Raw genomic sequence first — 9,793 nt, 5'->3', positions numbered from 1 at the left:
TGGATTTGGGAGCTGGGCAGGGTGTGAGCCCGTCAGACGTTCTCTGGGGAGGGCAGTGAGGGATGGACTGTTGGTGACCGCCCCCCCCCACCCCCATACACACAGGGGTTTCTGGGTGCCCTCAGGGAGCCAGCATCCTAGTCTGACCGGGTCCATGCACTCTCTAAGTGACCTCAAGCCATCACCCTCTGTGCCTCCCTGGCCGCATCCGTCAAAGGCGGAGGGGGTGTGCCCACCTCCGGAGTTGGGGGAGGCTCCGGTGGTACCCGGTAATGTGCTGGGCGTGCGGGCTGTGCGCGGGGTGGGGGGTCCTGACTATCCTGGCCTTGACTGCCCAGCCCCACCCCCGGCCCCCGTGGAGCGCCGCGGGAGGAGGGGGCGGGGCGAGGGCGGCGCAGACAATGGCCCGGGTCCGGGTCGCTGGCGGCTGTGCCCGGAACGGGCGCGGGGGCGCGGCCGGGCCTGGCGGCGAGAGCGGGCGGCGCGCCTCTGCCCGCGTTCATGCTGGTGGTCCCGCCGCCGGGCGCGCGGGCGGAAGAGGTGAGCCACGGCCCAGCGGGCGGCCCGGGAGGAGGGGCAGGAGGGAACCACAGGGCGGGGGCGCTGCCCACCTCCTGGGTTTTGCCCCCGGGCGGGAGCGCAGTTTACCGAATTGAAGCCGCTGGGTTCTTCTCACCCCGCCTCACTACCCGCGCAGGGTAAGAGGCGGAGGGTCCCACCCCGGGGCCTGGGGGCACCCCAGATCCTCCCCCACTTTCTGGCTTGGGGATCCAGAACCGGTTGGCTTGGGGAAGAAGGCACAGGGCCTCTTCTGGTACCACCGGACCGTCCAGATGTGCCCACCTGACTGTTTGGAGCTGGGGTGGGGAGGGGCTGACCTTGGACAGTGGAGACAAAGTCCTCTGGCCAGTGAGTAGCCCTGAGCCCAAGAACTTCCCCCCCCCACCCCCACCACCCACCTCCTCCCCTCTTGGGAGCCTCCCCTGATCACCGGTCTTGTCCCAGGAGGCCATTTCCCAGTCCTGTCCAGCTCAGAACTGGGAGAGTGAGAATGTGGTGGGGGGGAGGGGCAGAGGACGCCCTTTAAGCCCTGGGGCTGCCAGCGCCTGACTCCATTCCAGGGAGATTCTTGCCCGGGTCCACTCCCATCTGTCTGGGCTGTGGCAAAGGGTGGGGGAGCCCAGCCCCAACCATCCCCATCGCCATCTATCAGGGAGGCCCTGGCTCCCCCGGGCATTGGGAGGTAAGGCTGTCTAGAGGTCAGAAGGGAGAGAGAAGTCTGGGTTGGGGAGACTCAGGCCCTGGAAGGCTGCCTTTCCCGAGCGACATCCCCAGGTAGGCGGGCTTCTGGGAACCTCCAGGCCCCTATTTCCCGGAAAACCTGGCTGACCCGCTGCTCCAACTCCCCTGACCGGCCCTGCCTCCCGTCTCCGCTCCCAGCTGCGTTCTCTGGAAAGCATTTTAGGGACAGGTTGGCAGACGGGGCCTTGCCCTTCTGCTTTTACCATCCCTCATGCGCCTCTCCTGCCTTGCTGCGTCCTCCAGCAGGAGGCAAGAACCAGGGAGCCTGGCTAGGGTTTGCAGCATCCAGACAGGTGGGTCCCTCCACTCTTAGGTGTCTTGGCAGCCTCACCTGTGGACTCCTGGAGGTCAGGGTGTGTGAAGCCCCTGGCCCGGGCACAGGCAAGCCCTCTACAGGTGCCATGCATGCGCGTGTTCAGTCACTTCCGTCGTGTTCGACTCTTTGCGAACTTGGGGACTGTAGCCCGCCAACTCCTCTGGCCATGGGATTCCCCAGGCAAGAATACTGGAGTGGGTTGCCATTTCCTCGTCCAGGAGATCTTCCCCACCCAGGGATTGAACCTGCATCTCTTATGTCTCCTGCGTTGGCAGGTGGGTTCTTTAACACTAGCGCCACCTGGGAAGCCTGCCCGTGGCAGGAGATGTCTTTTCCCCTCCAGGAAGGCAGGTGGCCAGGTGGCCCATCGGCTGTGTGAACAAGCCGTGACTGCCCCCGAGGAGCTAGAGGCAGGGCCCCCGACTTGAATCCACTCATATTTCCAGGTGGGGAAACAGGGGCCCCGAGAAGTTGAGACAGTTGCCCAGACCATACGGTGAGATGGCCTTCCTCCCTGAGGCTGGTGCTCCAGGCCCCTGACCTCCAGCACTCCACCATCCCACCCTATCACAAGGTGTGCTGACCAGGAGGTTGCCCTTTGACCTTCTGGTTACTGGGAGTTGAAGTTCAAGGGCGAGGCAGTCCACCTGGCCTGAGGCCCTGTCTGGCTCCGGATCTGGCAGGTGGGCACTGCCAGGTGTGGAAGGGCTGGACTGGCAGCAGATGATGGCAGTTCTCCAGGATTTCAAGAGCAGTTTCCTCCACAGCCCCTTGGGTCCAGGAAATCCCTGCACAGGGTCAGGCCTCCTTCCCCTCTCACTCACCCTGCCAGGAGCGGGCTTGGAGCGTCCCCAAGGAAGTGTGCTTTCCAGGCCTGGGGACACGGGGTGGTGGCGTCCGCCAGTAGGGCACCCAGCAGGGCGAGGGTCCTGGGCCTAGGTGTGCCGTCCTGCACACGTGTATCTTGGGAGCCTCCCCAGCCTCTGAGTGAATATGTGACCATGTGTCAACCTGGTGGTGGCTGAGCGAGCACGTGTGTGAAAGGACGTGTGCAGACACACGACAGGTGCCTGGGGAAGGGAGACCGTGCATTGTGAAAGCGCGTGCACACGTGTGCAGGCATCTTGTTTGTTCAAAGCTCCAGGCCCGAGCCTTGACCGTGAGGAGGCCTGAGTGTTCATGCCCGGACCCCTCAGCCTCTCATCTTTAAACGGGTAGGCGAGCTTACCAGCTCACGGGGCTCTAAGGTGCTCGGCGCACACCCGGCTCACACTGGTGTGCTCTCGCCTGACAGTTGCACGGAGACCTGTCCAGCTCGTGGAGAGTCCCCCGGCAGGGGAGGCTACCTGGTGCCTTGGCGCCCTCTCGCCAGTCCCAGGTATGAGCAGGCGGAGGCCGAGAGGGGAGGCCCTGGCGTCTTGCCTTCTGTGGGAGACACCAAGGAAGGAGCAAAGTCCAGGGCTGGGCAGAGGGACTGTGGGTGGCAGGAGGGTGGGACAGAGGATGTGCAGCTCAGCCCCAGAACCTGGAAACCCAAGGCATCTTCACCCCGCCACCCCCACGGCCGGCAGGAACTCCGTTGCTGGAGAAGAAGTGTGGGAAGGAGGACAGCAGGCACCCCCCACCACCTCCTGGCAGCCATCTGGAGCTCCAGGTCCTTTCCAGAGGCCAGGACAGCTCAGGAGATCCCCTCTGAAAGGGCAGCCCTGGCCCCCCGCAGGCGGGTGGCGGGGTGGGTGGTGGCACCGGGCACGCAGTGTCCCTGGCACGGCAGGCAGCCTTCTCACCACAAGAGCCCATTTGTCCTGCCTCCCCTGGCCCTGAAGCTCCCAAGTGACCAGGCTGCACTGGGCACAGGGGCCTGACTGTGGGCTCAGCTCCCTGCCCCGCAGGCCTGGCTTCCCTTCGGGAAGGGGCTTCTTAGTGGTCAGACCACTGCAAAGCAAACTCTGTGTAGCGGGTGAGCAGAGTTCCATTCCCCAAGAATCATTACTGAGCAGGGAATTCAGGAAGGAGGAAAAAATTCCCGGATTGAACCAGAGCTGAACTGACTGCCCACCTCCCCCGACCGACATCCCCAGGCAGGCGGGCTTCTGGGAACCTCTAGGCCCCTGTTTCCTGGAAAACCTGGCTAACCTGCTGTTCTGACTCCCCTGACCGGCCCTGCCTCTCATCTCTGCCCCCAGCTGCGTTCTCTGGAAAGCATTTTAGTGATAGGTTGGCAGACAGGGACTTGCCCTTTTGCTTTACCGTCCATCATGTGCCTCTCCTGCCTTGCTGCCTCTTCCAGGAAGCTTTCCTGGTCATCTTCCCAGAACAAAGTAGGTGGCCCCGAGCTATTGAATATTTGTAAGTCCTGGAACTTGGAAGCTGGAGGAGGAGCCACCTGGACCAGGGAGTGTTTCTTGAGAGCCCACAGTGTGCCAGGGGACCGTTCTAGGCGTCGATACGTCAGGGGATCAGAGTCCCTGCTCTCAAGGAGCTCACCCCTGTTCCAATTTTTTAAAAAAGAACTAAAAAATGCTCATAACACCAGTATCTTTTGTGCTCCTGTGATGGTGTGTGCGTGCGTGTGTGAGTGACATAGTCATCCATCTACCGATCGACTGGGGCGGGCATCATTCCAGCCACTTGGGCATGAGGGGCGAACAGGGCAGATTGAGCTAGAGCCCCACTGAGTTGGGGGACACAAACCAATCCCACAGTGGATGGTTCTTTTGTTGACATTTTATTAATGTTACTTTCTTAGCTCATCCTTATTCAGAGTTGCAGCTCTCCAGTCCCATTGTTGTTCGGTCACTAGGTCGTGTCCGACTCTGCAACCCCATGGACGTTAACCTTCAGGCTCCTCTGCCATGGGATTCTCCGGGCAAAAATACTGGAGTGCATTGCCATTCCCGTCTCCAGGGGATCTTCCCAAGCCCGGGATCAAACCCCAGTCTCCTGCATTGTCGGGCGGGTTCTTTACTGTCTGAGCCACTAGGGAAGAGCCCCGGCTAGATCCTGCTGGGCACAAAGCCAGTGGGAGCGGCTGGGGCAAGGCCCGGATTCTCAGATTCTTGGCTTCTTGGCAACTTGTGTGACTCAGTGGGCTGGTTAAAGGAGCCAGCAGACGGGCAGCCGGAGCAGGGGAGCCCTGCGGTGGGTGAATCAGTAATCAGAGTAGCTGACCTCGGGGTTACTGTCTTGCCTGGGGCGGGGCCAAGCCTCAGCTGCCAAAATAAGCACCGCCCCCTCTGCGGTCCTGGTGGCTCAGCTGGTAAAGAATTTGCCTGCAATAAGGGAGGCCCCGGTTCAGTTCCTGGGTCAGGAAGGTCCGCTGAAGGGATAGGCTTCTCACACCAGTCTTCTGGCCTGGAGAATCCCATGGACTGTGTAGCTCACGGGGTCCCAGGGTCGGACTGGACGACTTTCACTTTCCCCTGCCTTTCTTGCTAGGGCTCTGCCGCTCTGACCGGCCCCTACTTCTCCCCAGCCTGGGAGAGGGGGCGGAGCTTCCCCATTAAGGCATGTGACCTTTCATACAAGTCACTCTGAGGCTCTGGCCCCTGATGGTCGTCCTCTAAAGAGGAACCCCTGCCGGTGGAAATAAGAGCAGAATCGTCCTCAGCTCTTAGAAGAAGCTGGGAGCAGTTTGGGAACACCAGCCTCAAAAGCCAGCCTGCTGTGTGGCTTTGGGTGAGTCTGGTGCTGTCTCTGAGCTTCTGGCCCCAAGCTGCTCACCTGCAAACCTGCCTCATACATTGTTACTGTTAAACGATGCCCACACTGGCACATCAGTGAACAGCAGAGATAAGGAGGAGGGGGGGTGGACCCCTGACTCCGGCTTAGGCTCTGAGTTGGGTGTTGGGGAGGCAGACAGGGACATGAAGCTGGACATCATACAAGGGACCAACCACCTTCATACATCATACAAGGACTATCATACAAGGTCCCTGCTGACAGGGACCCAGCAGCGCCAAGCTGGACTTGTGCTGCCAGGAACAAATCCACTTTAACCCAGAACTGAGCAGAGGAAAGCAGGCTGCCCTGGGACCTGACAGGCCCAGGCATAGCCCTGGGCATGGCACTGGCCCGCTGTGTAGCCGCAGGCAACTTGTTTGCCCTCTCTGGGCCTCAACTGTCTCAGTTTTACAACAGAGTATAATTACAGCGGCTTCATCTGTTTCACAAATGCTGAGTGCAGAGGTGCTTTGTCCCACCGAGGAGCACCAGGGACAGGGCAAAGCTGGGTTCTGGGGTTGGGGCTGGGACTGGGGGGACGTCAGTAGCTGCTTCTGCCTGCAAGGCTTCTCAATGTGGGCGTTTGCCTGGAGGGAACCCCCGCCCCAGACTACAGCCCCTTTCCCGGTTTGGGGGGCTGGGTCAGTGGCGTGCATGGCCACAGCGTCACCCCTACCTTGCAGAGCCAGGCCGGTGGTGACCGTGTGTTGAGTGACTTGATGATGGGCCTCGGGTTCCCTGAAACGAGAGGGAGGAGAACCGGGGCTGTCTCCCACCCCCAGCAGGACCCTGAGTCAGGTCAGGAGCCTGCAGGAAAGAGGAGTGAAAACCTGGCCCCGGGCCTCTTCTGTCTGCTTCCTGGACAGGATGTTGTGCTGAGCAAACAGCCTGAAGAGGAGTCACCACTCTGGCTCTGAGTCACAGCGCCTAGCGACAGCCCAGCAGTGTTTATAAACAGTGCGCTTCACACCGAGGCCTGCACCCTGCCCCCACCCCCGCCCTGAGCCTGGAGGGGATGCCCAGATGCTGGAGGCAGCAGGACCCCCGCCCCAGAACCCTGGAATCCCTGCCCCCGCCAAGAGCGGAATTCAGGGCGCATGTCTGTGCGTACACGTGTGTCCACCAGTGGGGTTTTGTCGGTCTGAGCTCCGTGTGTGGCTGGCCAGGTGCCTTATTCTGGGGCCACCTGCATCGTGGGCAGAGCGCTAACGGCAGGTCACGTGCCCACGGTATCCTGGGACAAGTGTGGGAGGCAGGTTAGCATCTCAGGGCTGCTGTAAATGTCCCCCCGAAGCCGCGCCCACCCGGAGCTCCATGCACGGTAGGAGCACGGGGATGGAGGTGGAGAAAAGTGTTGGGCGGGCCGCCGGTGTTGCAAGTGGAGCGTCCCTAACCGTCCCAGCCCCAGAGCCCTGGCCATCCATGTCCCGTCTCCGTTCCAGGCCGTGACAGTGATGGGGTGGGCCATGTGGTGACACAAGGCCGGCAGGGAACAAAGGCGCCTCTGCCGTCCCCCGACGCGGGTGGGAGGCGGGGTGGGCAGGTCTGGGAGGTTGGGTGGGCGGGGTCCGCCACAGGCCCTGCCCCGCCCCAGGCCCCGCCTCCTCGGGGCTCTGGCCTTTCTTGCCTGCAGCTGGTCCTGTCCTGCCCCCCAGCCTGTGACTCAGGCCCTCGGCCTTCCCAGCGGCTCGGGGCCCACTGCTCTGCAGCAGCCCTGCCTGGGCCTGGTCTAGCTAGCAGAGGAATGGCCTAAATGGCTCCGAAGCCAGGTTGACCTGTGCAGAAGGTTGGGGTCGTTGGAGAAGAGCGCTCAGGAGCCATGGGTGGTAGACGTGCCAGTTGGCACGGAGCTTGGTACCAGGGAAAACGCTCAATAAATGCCTGTCGAATCTAGGCATGAACACACAGGCACACCTCACTGGGCAGCCTGGTTCCCTGTTGGTTCCTGTAACCCCACCCCCGCTTCCTCAAGGGCCTCTGGAAGCTCTCCCCCTCACCCCCAAATGTGTCCACACAATTGGAAAGGCTTGTTGGTCCCCACACTGCCCACTGATCCCTGCCACAGGCACTGAGCCCGGGTCTCCTTTTTCATCCACTGTCCCAAAGGCTGGGGAGAGCTCACTGGTCCACGTCCAGGGCAGTCAAACCACAAGGGATGCCCGAGGTCATACGACCAGTCAACTGGCAACATGGCAAAGAGAGGCCAAGGGTGGGGTCCTCCTAGGGCCCCCCCCAAGCCCAGGGCTGTCCCCCACCTCACCCAGGTCCTGCTGGGGCCTGCCCAGGGCTTCTCCCCAACAAGATTGAGCACTCAGGGGAGCCCTGCTATGCCAGCCTGTCCTCAGGAAGGTAGATCAGACCATATCTGCCAGCCCTCTTGGCCTCACCTTTGCGGGACCAGGGCTGCCTTGCGGTGGCCAGTGCATGCTTGCTGCTTTTAGATGACAAACATTTCCAAGTTATCCCCTGGGACCCGGTTGTAGGGCTGCATGCCGAGCACCCAACAGGCCTCAGAGTGTCCTCTGGAGCTTGCTCTCGGAGGAAGAGCCAGGCCACGCCATCCCCGGTGCAGGGCTAATCTCCGCCAACATCCACTGAGTGTGTGTCAAGTGCCAGGCCCTGGGGCAGGCACATGACCATGGGAGACGATCAGAGTGCCGCCCAGAAACCAGGCCTGTGCTGAGTTCTTGTCGAATCCGGCAGTGTCCTTGTGCTCATTTGACAGATGAGGAATCCAAGGCCACTAAGTCGCTGGCGCAGAGTCCCAGAGCTGCTAACAGAGAGCCCAGTCACCTCTGCTGTTTCTCAAAGGTCCAGATTAAGTGTCTCTGTGTGCAGTAGGGCCAAGGTGGCTGGGGAGAAGGAGCAGGGGCCGGAGGGGAGGTGAGCTTGGGGCGGTGGTCAGGGCTGACTCAGAGGAGCCTGGAGGCGGGGACAGCAAGGACTCTGAATTCTTTTGTGGGTTGGACAGAAGCCTTTGGAGGAGTTTTAGTGCGGGAGACACATACTGGGTGCAGGCATGAGGGAGGGTGTGTGGGGGGCAGGAAGGCTGCTGCCTCAGGGTCCACCTGGAACCCCCTGCCCCTCAGCCCACCCACCTCCAGATGCCCACCCACATTCCCTAGAGCAGAGGTCCCCAGCCTCTGGGCTGTGGACCAGTACCTCCCGTCAGATCAGCGGCGGCCTCAGGTTAGAAATAAAGTGCACAGTAAATGTACCACCGTTGAATCATCCCCAAACCATCCCCCTCACCCCCAGTCCATGGACAAACTGTCTTCCACGAAATCAGTCCCTCATACCAAAAAGTTGGGGGCCTTTGCCCTAGAGAAGCCCCGCTGCAGAGGCTCCCCCGTCCAGGGCATCCTTCCTGCCATGAAAGAAATTCTCCTGCCCCAGCAGTGTGGGGGCAGTGGTTGGGTTATGTGAAACTATAATTTGAAAACCTCTGTATACCACACCCCCTCCCATAACGGATCAGAAACAGTGAGGCTCAGAGAGAAGAGGAACGTGCCTGTCCCAGAGGAAGGCAGTGTCAGGCGGGGGCAGGAACTAGGTCTCGGTTCCCCGGCTCTGAGCAGCCTCCTCTGCTGGGTCCCCTGCGCCCCCAAAGCCACCGGAAGAGGATGTGAAATGCTAGCTAGCTTGGAGAAGCAGGGCTTTGCGCCAGGCCGTCAGGCTCGGCCCCTGCCTCTCCTCCAGGAACTGGGGGCCTGATGTGCCTGCGGGCTGGCTCCGGAGCCCCGGTCCACCCTCCTCTCCTCTCGGTCCCCACGATCCTGTGTGCCCAGCCGGCCGCCTGCCAGGGCCCAAGAAGGGTAAGGAGGCAGCCCAGCCTTTGGGTCACCCTGGCATCTTTAGGTGTGGGGATCTGAGCTCTGAACGCTGAGGCAGGGAGGGTACGTATGTGGGCTCTGCAGAGGTGTGCACAGACACAGGACCCGGACTCTCCCTGTGACATCTTGGGCAAGTCCCTGCTCCCTGCGGCCTCAGTTTTTCCATTTGTCAAATGGGTATGTTGGACTCAACTCGGGTTTCAGTGTCTGGTCTGCGGTGAAATGAGAGAAACGGAGACAAGGTCATGCATTTGCCTTAAAGTCAAATATATTCATTTAGTGACCGTCAGTTTTTTTTGATCGTATGCCCTTTTAGTTACTTTTGGGGGATCTTTTCTGAAATGATGATAATGATGATGGTGACAGTTTTTTTTTTTTTTTAAACTGCCCTACTTGGCAAAATAAACAGTTGCTAACCCTAGGTTGGTCCCGGCCGTTTAAAATTAAATCCCATGTCTAGGTGGCAGACGTGGAGGAGTTCTGAGGGCTGAGTGATGGGGAAGGCTTCCAAAATGAGACAGTGGCTTAAGAGGAAACGGAGGGGGTCAGGCGGGTCTCCTGTGCCCCACAGCACCCGGCTGGACTCACTCCTGGCTGGTGGCTCCACTGGCTGAGCTGT

General features: G+C 60.8%; 1 protein-coding gene across 3 annotated transcripts in view; it reads left to right on the top strand.

Annotated features, from left to right (window-relative positions):
• The first annotated feature begins 405 nt into the window (after window positions 1-405).
• Window positions 406-9,793, top strand: part of RALGDS (ral guanine nucleotide dissociation stimulator) — a 42,463-nt gene continuing 33,075 nt past the window's right edge. The window contains exon 1 of one of the 3 annotated variants that reach the window (XM_061434001.1): window positions 406-540. In XM_061434001.1, coding sequence (XP_061289985.1) covers window positions 502-540 — 39 coding nt within the window. In that variant the 5' untranslated portion in view covers window positions 406-501. Of the gene's footprint in view, window positions 541-8,241; window positions 9,157-9,793 lie in introns of those variants that run through there. The other 2 variants (XM_061434000.1, XM_061433998.1) reach the window with 2 other exon arrangements.

This window comes from Bos javanicus, chromosome 11 (assembly GCF_032452875.1).
Source record: "Bos javanicus breed banteng chromosome 11, ARS-OSU_banteng_1.0, whole genome shotgun sequence".
NCBI lineage: Eukaryota > Metazoa > Chordata > Mammalia > Artiodactyla > Bovidae > Bos > Bos javanicus.
Note: the sequence above shows the minus strand (reverse complement) of the source record. Positions and strands in the feature narration are given on the sequence as shown.